Source organism: Sphaeramia orbicularis, chromosome 7, assembly GCF_902148855.1.
Source record: "Sphaeramia orbicularis chromosome 7, fSphaOr1.1, whole genome shotgun sequence".
Classification (NCBI taxonomy): Eukaryota; Metazoa; Chordata; class Actinopteri; order Kurtiformes; family Apogonidae; genus Sphaeramia; species Sphaeramia orbicularis.
Genome location: NC_043963.1, coordinates 33,542,670 through 33,564,517, shown reverse-complemented (window position 1 = coordinate 33,564,517; position 21,848 = coordinate 33,542,670). Strand labels below are relative to the sequence as shown.

At 36.2% G+C, this 21,848-nt stretch overlaps 1 protein-coding gene across 1 annotated transcript; it reads right to left on the bottom strand.

The window, feature by feature from the left end:
* Positions 1 to 4,313: 4,313 nt before the first annotated feature.
* On the bottom strand, positions 4,314 to 16,516 carry LOC115422722 (mitochondrial glutamate carrier 1-like). Its single transcript, XM_030139218.1, has 12 exons — positions 16,405 to 16,516; positions 16,103 to 16,262; positions 14,979 to 15,197; positions 8,749 to 8,858; positions 8,147 to 8,272; positions 7,922 to 7,977; positions 6,881 to 6,971; positions 6,665 to 6,783; positions 6,367 to 6,562; positions 6,071 to 6,228; positions 5,839 to 5,914; positions 4,314 to 5,734 (listed from the first exon to the last, which is right to left on the bottom strand). Exons 1-12 carry the CDS (start codon positions 16,437 to 16,439, stop codon positions 5,575 to 5,577), a joined length of 1,506 nt encoding a protein of 501 aa, XP_029995078.1. The 5' UTR covers positions 16,440 to 16,516; the 3' UTR covers positions 4,314 to 5,574.
* Between the last annotated feature and the right edge of the window lie 5,332 nt (positions 16,517 to 21,848).

The following is a 21,848-nucleotide window of genomic DNA, read 5'->3' as shown; positions in this document are numbered from 1 at the left end:
TAAGAAACATCCTCTTAATTCCTCTCACCTCACCAACTTCTGCTAACAATCTCAAATCACCTCTGTTTATCCAGGTTAAATCAGGCCACTGTTAAAACTGTAGCATCTGCCCCAAGTGTCAGGACTACAGTTTGTAAATATGTGTGAGTTTTGTGTAGTTGTACATTATTTGTGGCTGATGTGATAGTTACCGTAGACCAGGGGTGTCAAACTCATTTTAGTTCAGGGGCCACATTCAGCTAAATTTGATCTGAAGTGGGCCAAACCAGTAAAATAATAACATAATATATAAATAACGTCAACTCCAAACCTTTCTCTGTTTTAGAGTGAAAAAAGCAAATTTATATTATGAAAAAGACTTACATCTACAAACTATCCTTTCAAAAGGTGTGAATAACATGAACAAAGTAAAAAAAAAAAGTGTAATTAAAATAAATATTATGCCTCGGTTTATCATTTACGCATGTACATTATAAGTAAGTAAGTACATTTTATTTATAGAGCACTTTTCATAGACAGAGTCACAAAGTGCTTTACAGTGCCAAGTACAAATAAACAGCACAAATAAAAATACAATTAAAATACCATTAAAAACACAATAAAATACAATTTAAAATACAATTAAAATATAATAAATACATAAAGTGCAATTAGTTAGTAGCAGATCACAGTGGATCTACAAACACACAAAACATTTAATAACAGACAGAATATAGTTAAAATTGTACTGACTTCTCGTAACACATTTCAGGTTGTTCATACTGTATTTGTTCAGGTTATTCACTTTTTTTTTTTTTTTTTGCAAAATTATACTTTGTTTTAGTGTAAATACATGAAAATATTTACATTTACAAAGAGAAAAAAATGGATTTATATGTTATTATGATAGTATTTTACTGATCCCGCTCACTTGAGATTGAATTGTTCTGAATGTGGAACCTGAACTAAAAGGATCATTAATATCTTAGTGTAATTTTTGCATTACACAAATTCATCCCAAGGGCCGAACTGGACCCTTTGGCGGGCCGGATTTGGCCCCCGGGCCGCATGTTTGACACCTGTGCCGTAGACGCTTGCAATAGTTGTACACTGTTGTAGTCATGACAGAGTTTGCAATAGTCAGAATGATTTCACTCGGCCAAAACAGTTTCTTAATGTGCCTTTCTTTGATAATGAGCTTTTTTTTTTTTTCAAACAAAAGGCTGTCGGAACATAGTAAAAAAAAAAAAAACACAAAAGCCTTCGAGGCGTGTAGCTGTAGTTAGTGTACATATGTTTGTAGAGTTGTAGAGTCGCGTTTTAATTGTCGCACACATTCGACGAGTAGCACATATGGCTCGACTTGCCCTCATTGTTTTGGTGTGTTTTAAAAGTGTGGTGCTCGGCTTTGTCGTCTGCCAATAGAGCTGAAGTGGTGAAGTCTTCAATTCCGCCGCCAACAATTGCAAAATTGTTCTGGCACATATAAAATATGTGGATATGTGAACATCAATGTGGTTCTGAACAATCCAACCTAAGTATGTGGAAGGACAGGTGACTATGTCTTTTTTTATTTATTTTTATTTTATTATTTTTTTTTAATTTCCGCATATTGTAACACAAAGGACACAAAAGCTAACTTATCACTTCATGCTGTGAGGTTGCCAGTTACTGTAGATGGTCACCGGCTTTGTGCAAATAGAACAAGATAAACAGGGAACGGCAACACAATGAACAAACTGACAATGAACAAGCCGCTGTGCTCCTCGGTTCCATTTATTTGAGCAAATCTGAACATGTAAACCAATGTGCACCTAAAAGTATGTATACCCAGTCAAGCCTTTCATAGTTGTTTGTGTGTTAATTTATTTGAAGACCATTCCAGGCTTCTCAGGAAGATATGTGTTTGGAGTTGAATAAAGCGTTTTAAATTTTGCAACGTTTTTTTGTGTCTTTTTTTTTTTTTTTTTTTTTTGTAAGATATGATAAGATATTCCAAGTTTACAGCAGCAAGAGCAGAGTACAACAAAGCACACAAAAGCAAAAAAAGAATATAAAATCAAAAATAAAGACACTTGAAAAAAAGCTATTAATACTATTTACAGCTGTGCGCATGCTGAATATGCCACAGGTTGGATAGGGGAGATACTTATACATACACCTATATACAAATATTTACACACATAATTATATATATGTATAGACATGTATACAGATTATACAGACAGTTATGGAAAAAAATTATTTGACCACCCTTGTTTTCTTCAATTCCTTGTTCATTTTAATGCCTGGTTTGGACAAATATAATGATAACAACAACTATAGTTCATAAGAGCTTCATTTAAGAGTTGATATCTAGGCATTTTCCATGGTTTTTTTGATAATAACCAAAATCACTTCAGTTCTTACATCAATATATATGGCATTGTACTGACAAAAACAGTGTTTTTAGGCATTCCATGTTTTCTTTTCTGTCTGTTTTAGTCACATGATACACACAGGAGTTAGTACTTGATTGCATAACCATTGTTTTTGTGGCTTTTGATGGTCTAATAATTTTTTCTGTGACTGTCTGAGTATGGTTATCAAAGAAATGTATATGACCTGATATTACTGAATTGTGCTGTTTTGTGAGACTGGAATCGATCAAGTAAGAAGGAAAATTATGAAACTATACTAAAAGACTCAAGGAATTTTAGGAAATATTCACTGCTGATTTAGCTAAATAAATATAAAACAGTTTGTGTTTTAGTGTATGAAGGCACGCTGTCTCTATACAAAGACAAAATATCAAATTTTTAGTTTATTTTTGTGTAGTTTATAGAGCTTATGGGTGCTTGATCATCAGCGACAAACTCCACCATTACCAACATAATCCCAGTCACATACTCAACTCACTCAACTGGTTTCCTGGCTCTGGAAGTATATTAAGTCCACACACCTCCTATCCTTTCCTGTAACGAAATACATCCTCATCACTTTGCCAAATGTAATTTATAATGGGTGATTTTTTTTAGATCACATGTGAAAAGGTGTGTGTTGTCACAGCATGTGCAGTGTCAACACTAGATTAAATGATGTACAGGGAAAGATAATATGTAGAAATTAATTACAAAAAAAGGTGTTTGAAGAGAGTCCTTGTATAATGCTGAAAATGAGTAGATTGTCGACATGTACAGGGTGGGGAAGCAAAATTTACAATGAACATTTAGTTGTTTTTTCTTAGCAGGCACTACGTCAATTGTTTTGAAACCAAACATATATTGATGTCATAATCATACCTAACACTATTATCCATACCTTTTCAGAAACTTTTGCCCATATGAGTAATCAGGAAAGCAAACGTCAAAGAGTGTGTGATTTGCTGAATGCACTCGTCACACCAAAGGAGATTTCAAAAATAGTTGGAGTGTCCATAAAGACTGTTTATAATGGAAAGAAGAGAATGACTATGAGCAAAACTATTACGAGAAAGTCTGGAAGATACTATTAAAGAAGAATGGGAGAAGTTGTCACCCGAATATTTGAGGAACACTTGCGCAAATTTCAGGAAGTGAAGGCAGTTATTGAGAAAGAAGGAGGACACATAGAATAAAAACATTTTCTATTATGTCAATTTTCATGCGACAAATAAATTCTCATGACTTTCAATAAACTAACTGGTCATACACCGTCTTTCAGTCCCTGCCTCAAAATATTGTAAATTTTGCTTCCCCACCCTGTAGATTTCCAGATTTAGGTGTGTACAGTATAGTATAGTTCTGAAATAATAATAATATAAATAATTCCCAGAAGGACACTGTTGTACATTGATATACACTCGACCAATATGATGCTTTAAGGCAATTTGGTTACAAATAAATATCTGACTTTGCTTTCAACACTGTCAGATTAGCATCCTGCTGTTATACAGTAAACTTATTTCAGTGTATTTATTTTCTATTTCTGTTCTGCTGATTCTATTTGATACTCCCTTCTATTAAGTAGGGTTCCAGGTTTAGTAGCGTGCGGGTCCTGTCAGAGTTTCACCTTTCTGTGCTTGAGCTTGCAGGACAGCTGAATATTTAGTTGAGGGTTAGGTATGTGTGAGATGCAGAAGAGCCTGGTGGACTACCCAGGCTAGAGTTACCCCAGCACTGCAGCATGAGCACTTTTACTGCCACACACTTACACTCCATGTGAGTGATGCCTGTGTGGAGTATAGTGTAACACCTTCCACGCTTGCATCAGAAAAGCTAATGTCCACATTCAGTTTCTGAGTTAGTTTCTACGTAACAAATGAATGAGTTCCCCCTGCGCTCAAGCTGCATACAGTCCACAAACAAACACAAGTAAGCACAGCATTTATAAAGATTTATTCAGCAGTCATAAATCTGTATGTACATCTCTATTTCTACAATGAGCTGAACAAAAATATTCTCAACTGTGAGTAAACAATTTCAACATGTGAAACTGTGAGAGCTGCTCTCAATTTTGGTTTAATTTACACAGTTTGAGAAAATATAAAATATATAGGACACATATTTACACTGGTAAAGTTGTACTTTGACCATGACAGTAATACTCCTCTGTTTCTAAATGCCAAACACGAGTTCCTTCTCAGTTACAGATGACTGCAGTCGACTAAGAGAAAGCAGCCGTGTATCAGTCATATCGCCCCTTATTTTGAAGACTTGGTCCCAAAGGTACAATGAATCCCATCTGTAAAGTCTCATAAGGTCAACCGTCATTTTTCACAGGATCAAACAATGTGCCAGTCTATAGTCTTATGACCATAGAGAGTATGTGGTAAGAATTGATAAAGGAAACCACTTGGGTAACAGAAAGTAACACAACACAAAATCCCTGTTTGGTACAGTATATTGATAGACACATCTGAGAGGTACAACTGCTGTTCAGATACTTCTCTAACCAGAACTAGAGAACAACCTGTGATATTCAGTTTTTCCAAGGTTTAATTTACTTTAAAAATAATAATATACACAGATTCTGATGTCCGCAGTCCACTTTCAAGTAACAGTTCTTTCAACAATACTGGAGCCATTCAAGTAAACATATGATATTCTGTGTTTGACATTACAGTAGTTGGTAGGTGGTCCCCTCTGGTCACCTCTTCAGCATCATAACAGCCATCTTCTACTGGTTGCAAAGACAGGACAGCTGGTGGGATATCCAGGTCAGGGTTACAGTGAAGTGTAAGTGATATGGGATGCATTTGGGTAAAGGGGTGAAAACTAACTAACTAACTAATCAAGGCTGAGATGAAATGATTCTAGGCCTGTTAAAGTCTGTTTAGATGACATGGTGATGGATGTTGGAGCTGTCAGAAAATAACTCACATTCACGTGACGCTCCACTGAAGCCCACATAGATGCTTCCAATTTCAGTCTCTTAAATACGAGACAGACATGCTAAAGGCATAATTAGACCCCATTTTCAATAAAATGGCATCACCCTGGTCCCTTTAGCGTATAACACAGAAAATCTAAAACAATAAAAAAGGTACACAGTAATACAGAGCTGAGTCCATGGCTACGCCCAGGCATAGCTGCCCATAATTTAATGAGGCGTTAGAATGACTGGGAAACAGCTTGTTTATGCAGAGTAGATATTGTAAGGGGAGTACCCCAGCAGGATCTCTCCAACTCCTACAAAGTACACAACCTGGGCGATACCAAACAGAGGGGCAATGACCAGGGCCCGGCAACTGGCTCCCTTAAGGAACGCTCCAGGACCCTCCTTTTTGAGGATTTTTCTACAGTGAAAACAGAGAGGATGCAAAGTTATTCCATTTGTAAGAAAGAAGCAAGGATGGTAACATTTACTTTGATGAAAACTATTAACACATGATCCATTTACCTGACACAGTCCACAACTCCAGTGTAGGTTTCTTCATTAGCTCCTTTTTTGAGTGACTGCAGCCTTGTCTTGACCACTGGGAATGAAATATAGGACTTGATTTAGCCAACTTACAATAAAATAGTCACATACAACAACTGACACCCCCCGATTAAATGCAAAACTGATTTCATTTAACAATGCAAAGTTTCCTAAATATGGACCAGTTGTGTTTTATGACTGAGACACTCACCATCACAAGGACTGACAGCCACTGCAGCAACACATCCAGCTGAGCAGCCGGACATGAAAGACCAATAGAAGGGGACAGTTGGGTCTTCAGAAGAATGCTGGCCCAGCTGGTGTAAGTGAGCAAAAAGAGGGAAGTACACGACCGAGAATGGGATGTCCCTGAAAAAGAAATTTGTTTAAAAATGGACAGTCAACTGAGTAAAAGAGCAAATCATGACTTTAGATTAAATTTAGCTCAACTTCTATGATAAAAAAAAACTATGGATACCACTATCAGGATATTAGTTTCCTCCTCACCTCATCAGTGTGGCCCCAAGTCCCCTGTACAATCCCGTGACTCCTTTGGTCATCAGCAGCTCTCTGGTGATCTGTGTGGCTGATACTCGGATGACTTGAGGTGCAGGGCTGGCGCTGTAGGACCGACTAAGAACAGCACTGGTCCCCCCCATCTTCAGAGCTGTCACCACACTAGGCATCACCCTCTGCTGGGCAGCTGACCGATAGCATGCACATATGATGGTAATCTAGATTACCCAGGTGATCCCAAAAGCTATCACTCTGCATTTTGATCCAAAATGGTTCTGGACTGTCTCACCTAGCCTGCCAGCATCCTGCATCTGAATCTTGAGCATCTCCATCGGGGTGGTTACAATTACCTGGCACATTCCAGCACAGCATCCTGCCAGCATCTCCTTGAACACGGTCAGTTTACCACTGAAGACACAAACCAAAATCAGGTCAAAAGGTTAAAATCAAAGTATCAGATTACCATAACAACAGCAGTAATGTTCACTACTCAGGCACCACTCACCCGTCTTTGCTCAATTGGTGGCGAAAAAAGTCGTTGGCTGCAAGTTTAATGGCCTTCTCAGGGGTTACCAAGGTTAGATTTACTGCAGCACCTGCAATGAAAAACAGCAACAATTTATGATCTAAACAGCATATTCCCTGATTAACAGAAAGATTCATACAGCAATTTTTAACACATTAAAAAGGCAATTGCTACATCCAAATAAATGTGTTCTACATGGCTGACTTGTAAGAGCCTGCTTTGCAAGTTTCTGTCATCAGTGCAAAACACTGTCACACAAAAGTGGATTAACCTACCAGCACTTCCCTCGTTTGAACATGTAAAATGTTGAAAAGCCTACATTCTTGCCAGGATCCCAACTCGGTTATCCTTTTTCACAGACCGTTGCATTACCTACTGACCTTTCCGTCCACATGTGCTTTAGAGGTCAAATGTATGTGCCCCAACACCGTCCTATCGCTTTTAATGGAGGGTCATCTACTGCACACGCCATTTATGACAAGGGTCAATAAGGTAAATGGAGTTAAATCTAAACTAAAGTCTGATTATGAAGAGACAATTGTCTGTTCAAGAAGCATTTGGGTCTGCATGAAAAACAAACTGGCCGCCACAGGAGGTATGGAATGTATTATTATTATTTTACAGTCAGAACTATACAACTCCATGGACTGAATATTAAATACATTTGAACACAGACAGTAATTGAGTGGATCACACAAAGTTGTCAAACATAGGGCTATACCTCGACTGTATCTTGTTGCTTCTAATTTTAAATAGTTTGGAATGTAATGGAATTCAATGTCATAACTAAGGAGAACCTTATTTAAGCCGACTCTTTGCTTTAGTTCAACATTAGTGAGGTTAAATGGTATTCATTTTATGAGTGTATGATCAAATAAGTACAGTTTTATGTGATTTGAAGCATTTGTTTTGCTTTGCTTCACCCCCCCCCCCCTTTTTTTTTTTCTGGATCCGCCACTGCTGTCAAGGCATTACCAACATTTGCCAATGCAGGTTGTATAACATTAAAGTAAACCTCACCTCTGTACATGCCAAAGTAGCCTTCAGATTTCACTGTCTTTATAAGGCAGTCCATCCTGAAAAAAGTCAATAAATAAAAGATTCATGTAAAACATCAGATGATCAATATTGATCACAGACATAATGCAGATGCAAGCAGAGTTTGTCCCATAGATTTGTGATTTTAGTGACAACATATAAAATAACAAAAAGTGTATTCAACTTGGGAGTGGGTGGGGGTCTTACATGTTCTTATAGATTTGTTGGCCGCTGCGTTGGTTCTGCAGGCGTGTCTTGGCCAGATCAATGGGAAACACACAGGTGACTCCTACCATTCCTGCAATCCCTCCATTGATCAGTTTCGCTGGAAGGCTGTGCGAGTCAAACAAGTCAGAACAGGCACATACATGATAATTACTTCACTCTCTTTTTAAGTAGTTGTACAAGTAGAAAGGTGGATTGAATGAGTCTGAAAGACAGCCGAAAGATCTTTCAAAGACACATGTTATAAAGCGTCTAAATCTAACTACAGAAAATGCTTATGGTGTGAGTGCTACACTGAGTTTTGGCCATAGAGTCATTGTAACTGAGCAGAGTACTGTGTCACTTTGGAAATCTGATCATCCAAATATAACTTGTCAACAGTGTAAATCAAAAAACATATGCACATTTGTCTATAAGTCACTGAATGCTAGTTTGTCATTTGTTAAGAGTAATGTAAGCATTCTTTAAGCAATATTCAATGTAATCCAATTGTTAAAATATGCTCAGATCTATTTTTAAAGAGCACACATATCATACTTGAAGGTTTTGTGTGTTGCAGGAAAGAATAAAAAGTAACCTCATACCTAATCTGCTGTTGCTGGGCCATGGTTCTTGGTTGTTGTGGGTGCAAAAGGTGGTCAGCACAAATGCCGCGGCCACAGCGGAAGAGGAGGCTGAGAGTCCCTGGGAGACGCTGAGCAAGGCAAGAGTAGGAAGAAGCTTGGGTCATATATATAGGCGAGCCCAGCCCTACAGATCCAAATTCAACATTACTCTCCACCCCCTCCAATACCAGCCAAGAAAGCGAGGCCAGGGGCAATCATCACCAAACCTGAGATCATCCCACATAGCTTTCACGAGACATGTTGGAATTAGAAAAAAGGGTGTAAACGTGCAACTAAAACCAGCGAGGTTCAACTACTGCTGACCGCTGCCTTCCATAAATTAAGAGGAAGGATCTGCTGCCCAAAGTCTGTGACAGTCACAAATGGATAAAACACGTTTTATTGGCTCAAGGTGGAGTCAACATGTGTCACCAGGGGCTTCTCAACTGACCACTGTGATTTGTTTCTTGCTTTGACAAAATAATCTTATTGGTCCTTCTCAACATCATGCAAAAGTTCAGCCTTATATCATTAGTTTTTAAGATACTGGAGTGTGACTGTATAAATAACCGTATTAACTCCTTGACACACGAACAGGTGGACTCTACATGACTCACAAAAACGGAAGGTTTAACAAAGGTATTTTAATAATGAAAAACAAAAAGCACTCTCGAGGAGGATATATCAAACTAAAAAAATAATCTCTATGATGAACAAAAACCTCTTTCAGAAAAACTTGAAACAAAAATCTGACAAACTTGGAAAACACCTGGTTGGCCTCTTGATGCGAACACAATGCACTCAGATGAACTGGCACAAGACAAAGGGAGAAAGGACTATTTATACATGAGGTAGGGGGAACACAGGTGACAACAATCAGGAGTGGGGCTAACAATCACACTGGCGGGAAAACACACAAAGGGAGGAAGTCATGGTCTGAAACAAGAGGAAAGAGATGTGTACAAAATAAAACAGGAAGTGCAAGACAGGACAAAATGTGAAATTCGAACTTAACATAAAGTGACTAATCAAAGACAAAACACTGAAAACCAAAGACCGGACATGAAACACTAAACATTAACAAGATTAACAAATCTGACGAGACATGACAAAGTGCCACAGAGAAGATGTTAAAATTAAAATGTTTTTATTTTTGAAACTCTTCATAAAAGATGCATGAAATTTTAAAGATGACTCTAAGTTCTGTTAAAAAGGTGAACCACAGTTGCATATTTGTCAGAGTAAAACTTGCTGAAAATGACAAAAATTTGTTGTTTGTGCATCAGAAAAAATGTTTCATCTGATTTTTCAGACGTTGGTATTTATTTCTTATGTTGTAGTACTATTGCATAACAAAATCACAATTTGGCTAAAGATAACATTTTCATATTTTGGGCATCTTAATGTGGGCATTCTCTGTCCAGTGATTTAATATTGAATATTGGAACAGTTTACCGCTTAACATAAGAGACTCACAGTCATACGTCTCCTTCAAATCACAACTTAAACATTGGATGAAGGAAAACCAAGCCTGTGACCATCAGTAGATTGTCCTCTCTGTGTTGTTCTGTGTGGTTTTATGATGTTTAGCCTTTTTATCAACTGTCTTTCTTGTCACCTGCTTAGGGACTACAGATGGAAATTAGCACTGCTGTTACAATCTGGCATGTTTACAGATGCAATTATTGTAGATGTTTATTAATATGCACTGTCCCTAATGAATAAACAAACAAACAAACAAACAAACAAATAAATAAATAGTTTTTATGGTAGTGCTCATCATACATCAGCAATATGCTTTTAAAATGTAAATATGAAATGATTTTTTTTTTTTAATGCCTCATAAATCATAAAAGTATATTTCTTTTAGAAAAATACTTTACCTCATAATAGTATTGCAACATGACAAATAAATACCCAGATTTACACCAGGCCAAAATTGCTCTGAGGCACAAACAATGATTTTTTTGTATAGTTTTCAGCATGCTATAATAAAGGCATAAACATACCATATATCATGATATAGAGATCTTGCACCTTAATACAACTTGTGAAAATCCCATGTATCTTTCAAGAAGTGTTCAACATATTGACTTCTTGAATTGAGCATCTTTTTTCTGCACCACTTCCACACCACAAACATCAATATATAAAAAAAATAATGAAAATATAAGGCTGAAATGTTGTATGGTATTAACTAGAACTGATAACTTTACTTTCTGAATGTATGATGCAAGTTGGAGATGGTCAATCAAGAATGTTTTCTGAAATCTGGTGATTTGAGATAGAATTAACCAATACCAGTTTGACGGCAGTGACAAATACTGTGACATCAGAAATAAAGTTACATGTATTTTTTTATTTTTTTTTAAAGGTTGAAACCCAGATAGACAGAAGCTCAGGTGCACCAGAACTCACATGGATCTAATTTTACGCTAGTACACGTGTAATTAAATGGCACACATACATTTTTTATACACCTGATACAATGTACTGACACTTGGAGTGAAAACAAGTGTGAAATTCGAGTTTAATGATGCTGTTTTGAGTTCAACTGCAGACTCTGTTTCCAAACAGCTACAGGACTGAATTAATGAATGGAGGCGGAAATGAAAGCACATAGGGAGTTGACACCCAGGGCCATCCTATCAAACTTAGGTGAGCATGATGCAATATATCCTTGAGCTTATTAAATGAAAGGGAGTCCACCTTTCTCACAGATGATTCCTACACACATCGAGGCTTTCAGACAGTGGAGCTAATCAGGGCACATTAATTAATTTGTTGCGTTTAACTTTGATGTTCCATTTCCTGCAAGGCTTTGTAATTGTGCAGACTGATTATCATCTATGTAAAAGTAAGTACTGACACATATGCATTAAAGAGAAGCATTATTAATGTTATTAGTTACACTTTTGTCATTTGTGGGGAAATCATGCATCGCTTATGTGTTAATGTGCTCAAGGGGCATGCAAGCACAACATACAGTAAATACAGCGATCAGCCGTAACATTATGACCGCTGGCAGGAGAAGTGGTAAAATTATGATTATTTCAGTATAATGGCACCTATCACTGGGTTGGATATACAGTGTTAGGCAGCAAGTGAATATTTAACCCTCAAAGCTGATGTATTTGATGTAAAATGAGCAACATAAGAAACAATATTGTAACAGTGATGACTGGGATAGAGCATCTCCACAACTGTAGGTCTTGGGTGTTCCTGGTCCGCAGTAGTTTGTGCAGACTAAAAAAGGACTGAGGAAGAATGTCCCAGTCTCAGGACAATTGATCATCTGTGAGAGGTCATCTGTGCTTTCAGGACTTTAGGGATCTGCTGCTACCATCAGTTCAGATACCACAGCTCACTTTCAGAGGTATGGTGGAGTCTACACCTCGGGTCAGAGCTGTTTATGTGGGAAAAGTGGGACCTACATAACATACAGGGTGGGGAAGCAAAATTTACAATGAACATTTAGTTGTTTTTTCTCGGCAGGCACTACGTCAATTGTTTTGAAACCAAACATATATTGATGTCATAATCATACCTAACACTATTATCCATACCTTTTCAGAAACTTTTGCCCATATGAGTAATCAGGAAAGCAAACGTCAAAGAGTGTGTGATTTGCTGAATGCACTCGTCACACCAAAGGAGATTTCAAAAATAGTTGGAGTGTCCATAAAGACTGTTTATAATGGAAAGAAGAGAATGACTATGAGCAAAACTATTACGAGAAAGTCTGGAAGATACTATTAAAGAAGAATGGGAGAAGCTGTCACCTGAATATTTGAGGAACACTTGCGCAAGTTTCAGGAAGTGTGTGAAGGCAGTTGTTGAGAAAGAAGGAGGACACATAGAATAAAAACATTTTCTATTATGTCAATTTTCTTGTGGCAAATAAATTCTCATGACTTTCAATAAATTAATTGGTCATACACTGTCTTTCAATCCCTGTCTCAAAATATTGTAAATTTTGCTTCCCCACCCTGTATAAACAGGTGGTAATAATGTTCTGCTCCCATAGATGCTCGATTAGTCAGGGTCTAGTTGTTCTTTAGATACTTTAGGTGGGTACCAAGGTTATTATTGTTAACGAAAATTTACGAAATGATAAAAACTAGAATTGAAAAAACATTTTCGTCAACTGAAATAAATAAAAACTATAATTAAAAGAAAAAACGATAACTAACTGAAACTGTATTGTGCACTTACAAAATGAACTAAAACAGAAAAAAATGATGGTCCGTCACTTGTCGTCACTTGTCATTTAGAGTCGTCTTCTCGTTCCCACTCTACCTGGAAACATGGAGACTAAAGTTGATAGAAAACAGCAGAGTCCTGTCGGGGATTTATGTGAATATGATGGCAAGGAAGAGAAAAGTAATGAAAAAATTAAAACTAATATTAGAACTAAACTAAAACTAAGCACTTACAAAAAAACCCAAAAACTTATAAAAACTAGCAAACCTGCCCTAAAAACTAACTAACTGAATTAGAGAATAAAAAAGTCAAAACTAACTAAAACTAAACTATAATGAAAAATCCAAAACTATTATAACCTTGGTGGGTACTAACCATGTTACACTGGGAAAGAAGGACAAAATCTGGAGATGCTCTGACCCAGTAATTCATTACTAGTTCCCCATGTCAACTTGCTCAGATCCTCATTCTTGCCCGTTTTGCTGTTTCTAACACATCACAAGTGCTAAATGTTCACTTGCTGCTTAATATGGTCGTGGAAAAAATTATTAGACCACCCCATGTTTTCTTCAATTTCAGCAATAATTAGCAGTGTTTCTTTTTTTTAACAGTAGTACAGAAAAAATGTGTATTATCCAAACAAATTTGACTATACAAAATGTTCAGAAAGAAACATCTGAACTTTTCTTAACCTATAGATTGGGTTTCCCTGTATATGAAATACAATCCAAGGTATTGTCATGAAAAACATCTGGTGCGTAGTTGAACATACAGGATGTTGGCTAAAGCCTCATGTATGAAGATATAACATGATAAATCACATGTACAGTCATGGAAAAAATTATTCAACCACCCTTGTTTTCTTCTATTTCTTGTTCATATTAATGCCTGGTACAACTAAAGGTACATGTGTTTGGACAAATATCATGATAACAACAAAAACAGCTCAAAAAAGTTTAATTTAAGAGCTGATATCTCGCCCTTTTTCATGTTTTCTTGATAATAAACAAAATCACTTCAGCTCTTCCATTAATATCTATGGCATTGTACTGACAAAAACAGTGATTTTAGGCATTCCATGTTTTCTTTTCTGTCTGTTTTAATCACATGATACACACAGGAGTTAGTACTTGATTGCAAAACCATTGCTTTTTAATAACTTTTGTTGGTCTAATAATTTTTTCCGCAACTGTACAGGGTGGGGAAGCAAAATTTACAATGAACATTTAGTTGTTTTTTCTCAGCAGGCACTACGTCAATTGTTTTGAAATCAAACATATACTGATGTCATAATCATAATCATACCTAACACTATTATCCATACCTTTTCAGAAACTTTTGCCCATATGAGTAATCAGGAAAGCAAACGTCAAAGAGTGTGTGATTTGCTGAATGCACTCGTCACACCAAAGGAGATTTCAAAAATAGTTGGAGTGTCCATAAAGACTGTTTATAATGGAAAGAAGAGAATGACTATGAGCAAAACTATTACGAGAAAGTCTGGAAGATACTATTAAAGAAGAATGGGAGAAGTTGTCACCCGAATATTTGAGGAACACTTGCGCAAGTTTCAGGAAGTGTGTGAAGACAGTTATTGAGAAAGAAAGAGGACACATAGAATAAAAACATTTTCTATTATGTCAATTTTCTTGTGGCAAATAAATTCTCATGACTTTCAATAAACTAACTGGTCATACACTGGCTTTCAATCCCTGCCCCAAAATATTGTAAATTTTGCTTCCCCACCCTGTATATCCAACCCACTGACTCGTCCCATTGTTATGAGGTAATCAGTATTAATACCATCAGAATGTCCATTCAAACTCATTAATGTCACCTTTAAAATGTCATTTTGTCCATGCATTTAATCAGGGAATAGAATCACAACAGCACTTTCTCAATATATTAGATATTTCAACAACACCAACACTACTGTCAATATAATCTGTATATTATCAGGTTTTCAAAAATGAAGGGTTCCTATTCTTCCGCCTTTTAGGAGACACCGTGCATTGGTCTTCAGAGTATCGCCTGGTGCGGATGCAGCGGTGTGTGCGTGTGTCACAGCGCCTACAACTGCAGCTCTGGGCGGCAGGATAATACAGGTGTGGGTCAACATTGTGCGGGCAGCTTGGCATGTGGGCAGGTCGGTACACCACAGAGCGAGGCAGACAACTACGCTGGATCAGGAAAGTCCTACCAATCCGTCCTCTGAAATTGGTGTCCTGGTGAGGAGGAAACAGTGTTTAAGAGGGTAAATCCACCAAGCATAATTAATATCAATTTTAACCCATGAAGACCCAAATATCCACAAAAGCGTCTACTGATCTAAAATGTTTAATACCTGTTGATCCACTAATCCTACCAATACATAGGAATAATTGGTGTAAAATACAGTTTGTCGTCTTTTCATGGTCATCAGATATGACCCATTTGGATGTTCACAAATGACAGTGGTTGACCAGGCTTGTTTTTGATGTCTTTGCTGGAAAAACTCACTTTTTCTTCAGTTTTCTTTAGTGTTTGATATAATAACCCTCAATTTTAATCTGAGCTTTCACATGATCAGTGAAATAAAAATAAACAAATACCTGATTTTTACTGAAAAATGACAAATACAGAGGATAATATTATTATAAATGGTGATAAATCATTTAGGAAAGGTTAAATAGAGAGAACTGCCACAAAAGTAGCCCTGGGTCTTTAATGGTTAATGTTTCCCTTCAACTGTGCAAAATGCAAGATATTATTGTAATATATATGACAAAGTTTCCACATAAACATCTGATTAAGTCATTATCACTCAGAAAAGACCATACATCCTGGTTATCTGTGCAATAAGTATTACTATATAAACTATCTTGAGCTAAAATGCCACCTCAATCTATCTTGTACAGTGTATCAGTGCATCTAGATCCAGTAATAAAGTCACTTCACACTGATCACTCATCTGAAATTGCAACAAGCAAAGTGTTTTCTTCAAGAGATTCATTTTCATCAATCATTCATTTATTATCAAATGGCTCAGTTTAAGTTTAGGCCCAACTATCTGTCATCTTTGCATTATATAAAATATGTCCTGACACTGTAAGCGATTTCCTTAAAAAGTGTGAGAATTTAAGGGTCGTACCTGTGTGTAACAATATCCGCTGCAGATGGTTGTGTTGATGGCCATACACTGGGAACAGTTGTGGTCCTCAATCCATAAGGTATAATTCTTCAGTGAACAGCCGCATATCATTCCACCCATCAACGTACAGAGCAGCGTGAATTTTAACACAAATGACATACTGAAAATGCAGACACATTTGCATACATTTGGTAAGATCAATATGCAACACAGAAGGACACGCCATAGCTTTGAACAACTCAGAAAAAAAAGTCATACAACAATAGGACAGTTTCACAGTTTAAGAGAAAGAAAAGGCAAACCTGGACATGAGTTCCTTGTAGTTGAAGAGGTGCATTGATTGAAAAGAGTTCAGTAAAGACTGTATTCTCTGTCTTAAGAGGAATGATCCTCCCTCGTTGTTTACCTTATCTCTTGTCTGTTTGTCTGCTCTATGAAAGTCTGCCAGACAGAAGTTGTCCGGCTGCTTTTATTGGAGGATTTAATCCACCCTAATCCACACCTGCTGGTTCTGACTCAGTCTGTAACATCATTCTTGACATCACATGTCTGTTGATGGTGTTTTGAGTTCAGCATGATCTCAAAACATCCAAGGAGGGTAACGTGGGTCTGAGTAAATGTGTGTATGTGTGTGTGCGTGCGTGCGTGCGTGCGTGCGTGTGTGTGTGTGTGAATAAATGGTCAGGCAACATCTATAAAAACTGCAAACGAGTTATTTAATTCTAGCCCTGATTTTAACAATACGTGGCTGACCTGGAATGAATAATTGAACAACAAGTCTTAAAAATGGTGGCTTTTAGGACATAACACATATTTGCTGGCATGTGCCCTTTTATGAACCACTAAATTCAACAAATGTATTAACAATTGACAATATGATTAGTAAAATCACTTATAATGGAAGACATTGCTCAGAAGCCAAATGTAATTTATGCTGGTGATTACAATTTTATAGACTAAATAAGATGTGAGATCATTAGTCACATGTTTCTGTCTCTGAGAAAAAATGGCTTTGTCCTCCATGGACCATTAACACTCCCATAATTCCCACCAGTATATTATGGCACCACACATATACCCTGAAAACTTTTTATTTTATTTTATTTTTTATGTATGTATGTATGTATGTATGCATTTATTCATGTATTTATGTATTTGTGTATTTATGTATGTATGTATGTATGTATGTATGTATGTATGTATGTATGTATGTATGTATGTATGTATGTATTTATTTATTTATTTATTTATTTTCCCCCACAAAGTACACCAATAAATATGGTCATCAAACACAGGTACAGTCTGTAATAAAACCTGTAATTCTGTAAGTTTCAGATTGATTATGTATTTACTTCTTCATTTATTCATTGCAAATGTTTCATACACAGTATTTATTATTGGTCATTAGAAATATTTATAGAAAATATTTTTGCTTTATATCCAGTGGAGCTGTTTGCCTTTTGTTGAATGAAAAAAAAAAAATAATAATAATACACTGCCAAGCAAAAGTGGCAAACCTAATTTTCATACAACTGACTAAAAAGAAATAGCACAATTCATGATGGTATGTGTGGAAAAGGTATATTTTTTTTCCATCAATCTTCTAATTAAAAACACAGATTTTGATGTAAAACACTAAATTGTCACTATATTACTTATACATTTTAATACAAACTGAAACAGCTGATAATTACTGGTCCTGAATGCGACTTTGACTACATCAGTAGTATTTATACACACCGCAGCCACACAATTATAATAAAAAAGCACAAACTGCATGGGTTATTCATATAAAATATATGTTTAAAAAAAACAAACAAACAAACAAAAAACCGTCAGTAATAGTAACAAAATGTTAACCACAAATATAAAATTGAAAAAATGAAAATGTATTGTAAAACTTTATGAATCAATATTGGACCATCATTTTGTGACTCTGACCTGACCTCTCTTCTATCATTTTCTTTTTGCTCTACATGTCTCATGTTAGGTTATAGTTATGTAGCAAAGCCATTAGACAATTACACTTAAGTGGGTCACCGACAGCTCACCACCAAGTATCTGTCCTGACACAGATGCAGCCTTTTTCAGACTTGTACTCCAACTCTTTTTAGGTCATAGGTCTGAAACAATAAACAGATAAATAAATAATGATTTTAGATCATAAGATGATAAGTGTGTCCTGATTTAAAATATTTTATCTGGTAGTTTTGTTGGACTGTTGCTTATTTTCAGAAACTGGTCATTTTAATGCCTCTCAGGTGAAACATGTTTATCTTCCTTATCAACAACATGTCTTGAGGTTTTCATTCTGCTGCTTTTTGTTTGTGATCACATATGTAACTCTACGCTCTCCAATAATAAGGCCTTGAACTGGAACAGAACAACCCAGTTTCATATCAAAATGTGAAATAGCTGCACAGAAACACAAACCCCTTTAGTCATATGGAGGCCATGACCTGTCTGTGTCCCCACAGACACAGGTCACTCATCCACCAATAGTCTAACATTTCAGCAATAACACTGGAGAGAGGGAGAGAGCACTGGTATGTCTTGGTTCCCCTTAGTGGAGTTAATGTTAACATTATCACCTATGTATCTGGGCCATCGGTGTTCATACTGGAACACTACACTGTAAAAAAAACATTATCATAGAATTAACACCAAAAAGTTGTAAAATTGCAACATAAAAAAATTGTAAGTGAAAATACAATGCAAAGTTGTTTATTTGAAAAGATTTTTGTGTTAACAAGTAAATCAAATACAGCTGTAGTTTTTACAGGAAGCATATGTTAACAAAACCAGATTTATATGTAAAAATTATGTATTTCTATTGTTTTGAGAAAATAAAACTGTAAATTGAAACACAAAGTGGTGCCGTTTAAATTGCAAGACCAATATGTTGAAATAACAGCCTATTCTCATATTTTTTTATTCATAAAAAAGTAATAAAAAAGTAAATTTAATGTTTTAAACGTTTAAATATCACCAAAATCCAATGTTAAATATTCATGTTTAAAATGTTAAATCTACTTGTTACCCCGTAAATATGTTTACGGTTTGATGTGTTTTTTACAGTATTGTGGTGGTAACCACAGCTGCCAGTTTTGTTTTTGTTTTTTTTTTCTGTAAAACAACTGGATTTTTTTTTTTTTACAGTGTTATAGTATCCATCATTTTTTAGCAATTTGTGGCCTATCTCTAAACTTTTTTACGTGAGGTTTTAGAGAAAGTGGTTTCTACCCAATTTTCAGCCTTTATTTGTCAAAATGGCATATTTTAAAAACTTCAGGCTGGTTTTAGATCTTTACACAGTACAGAAACTGCTCCCCTGAAGGCGACTAATGGTCTTCTTTTGTCAGACAGAGGGGAAAGTGCAATTTTAATTCTTTTAGACATAATTTTAGCTTTTGAGACCAGTGACCGTGCCATTTTAATTGACCGTCTTGAAATGGGGTGGCATCAAGGACATTGCACATGGGTGGTTTTATTGGTATATTTTAGACCTAACTATTGCGGTCTTACGAGGTAACATCTCTTTTTCAACAACTCACTTTACCAGTGCTGTGGTGTACCGCAAGGTTCTGTGTTAGGTCTGATTTTATTTTCTCTTAAAATGCTTCCACCACAGGCCACATTATTAAGCATCATAATGTGTCCTTTCAGAGCTATGCAGATGACACACAGATATACTTTCCCATTTTTAATTATTCTATGTATTCTTTGCTCCACCAAACTCCATCAGTCACATTGTTAATAACATTGGTCCTTTTTCTTTAAACATAACACCAACTGTCAGGAATCTCTGAGTTATCTTTGAACATTCAACTGACAAAACTAAAACATTGTCCAGTCCAGCTTTTTCTTATAAAATCCATTTCCAAAATCAAGTCTATAATAAAACATTCTGATATTTAAAGCACCATGCTACCAAAGTCAGCCACTCATCTTCTCAAGTTTAGACTGTTGTAATTTTATCCTCTCTGGTTTAAGTCAACCTCTTGCCTCTAGCTGATCCAAAATGCAGCAGTCAGGCTTCTTACTGATTTTAACAACTTACGTAACTGAGCTTCTAACCCCATGTGAGCCAGGTCATGACCTCAGATCATCAGGTGGAACCCTCTCGGTCGTGTCACAGTCGAGGCTCAGATGTGAAGGTGGACATGCCTTTGCCGTCCAACTGGAATGACCTGCAACAATGAACTAAGGCGTGCAGACTCAGTGACTTCTTTTAAAACCACTTCTTAAGATGCATTTCTTTGAGTTTGTCTTTCGTGATTTTAGCATTCAAATAAATGTTTTATTTTGTTTTTATTTTGCTTTAGCATTTTGTATTCCTTTTATTTATCATATTTATCATATCATTTACTTTTATTTCACTTTTGTCTTACCATCCACTCCTTTTATAAGTTTTGTTCTCCCTTTCTTCTTTTATTGCTTTTATTGCTGTAAGAGGTTATCCCTTTTTTTATGATGTAATGTTGTCTCTTCTCTTTTATCACACTTTTATTGGGATTGGATTTTGACCTAAATTAATTATTTCTACTGTAATTCTATATTTTCCAGTATATCTATAATTGATATTACTATTTTTATTATTTTTGTGACAGTTCTTTCTCAGTTTTAATCTAAGCTTTGTTCATTGCTGTTCGGTTAATTGGTGACACTGTTGCACTTTACAGTTCTGAGCATTTACTTTGGCTGTCAAAGTACTTTGTAAACTGCTGTTTTTAAAACATGTATACACCGATCAGCAGTAACAGTATAACAACTGACTGGAGAAGTGGTAATAATATTGATTATTTCATTACAATGGTATCTTTAGTGGCAAGTGAACATTTAGTCCTTGAAGCTCATGTATTGGAAGCAGCACAGTGAGCAACATCAGGAACTGAGTGACTTTGACCAGGTCCATATTGTATCAGTGACGACTGGGACAGAGCATCTCCACAACTGCAGGTCTTGGGTGTTCCTGGTCTACAGTGGCTAGTACCGAACAAATGGACTAAGAAAAGACATCCCAATCTCAGGACAATTGAGCATCAAATAAATCCAATCCATGGAGGTCCACCTCTCTATTTCCAGGACTTCAGGGATCTGCTGCTAACCTCTTGGTCCAGATACCACAGCACACCTTCAGAGGTCTGGTGGAGTCTGGGCCTCAGAGCCATTTTTATGGAAAAAGTGGGGCTTACATAATATCAGATAGGTGGTAATAATGGTCTGCTCCCATAGATTGTTGATTAGTTGTGATCTGGTTGTTGTTCTTTAGATACGGTTGGTTGGTACTAACCACTTTATATTGGGAACAACAACATTTGGACATGTTCTGACCCGGTGATTCATCACTATTTCTCCCTTGTCAGAGTTGCTCAGATCCTTACTCTTGCCCATTTTTGCTATTTCTAACACATTAACTTCAAGGGCTAAACTTGTTGCCTAATATATTCCACTCACTGATGGGTCCCATTGGAGTGATGATAATCAAAATTAATTCTACTTTGCCTTTCAGTGTTCAGAATGTTAAAGCTGATCAGTGTAAATAAAGATTATTATTAGTAATAGTAGAAGAACAAACTTTTTGGGTTAAATCTGACTTTTGTCATGTATTATTATTATCATTTATTATTTAAGGGTGCAATAAAATAAGTCAATAAGTTTGATTAATCGCACTGAAGAATAGCAGCTCTCCCTATTACTTGATCCCACATGGACTATCAACAAACACATTTAAAGAGCTTTTGTT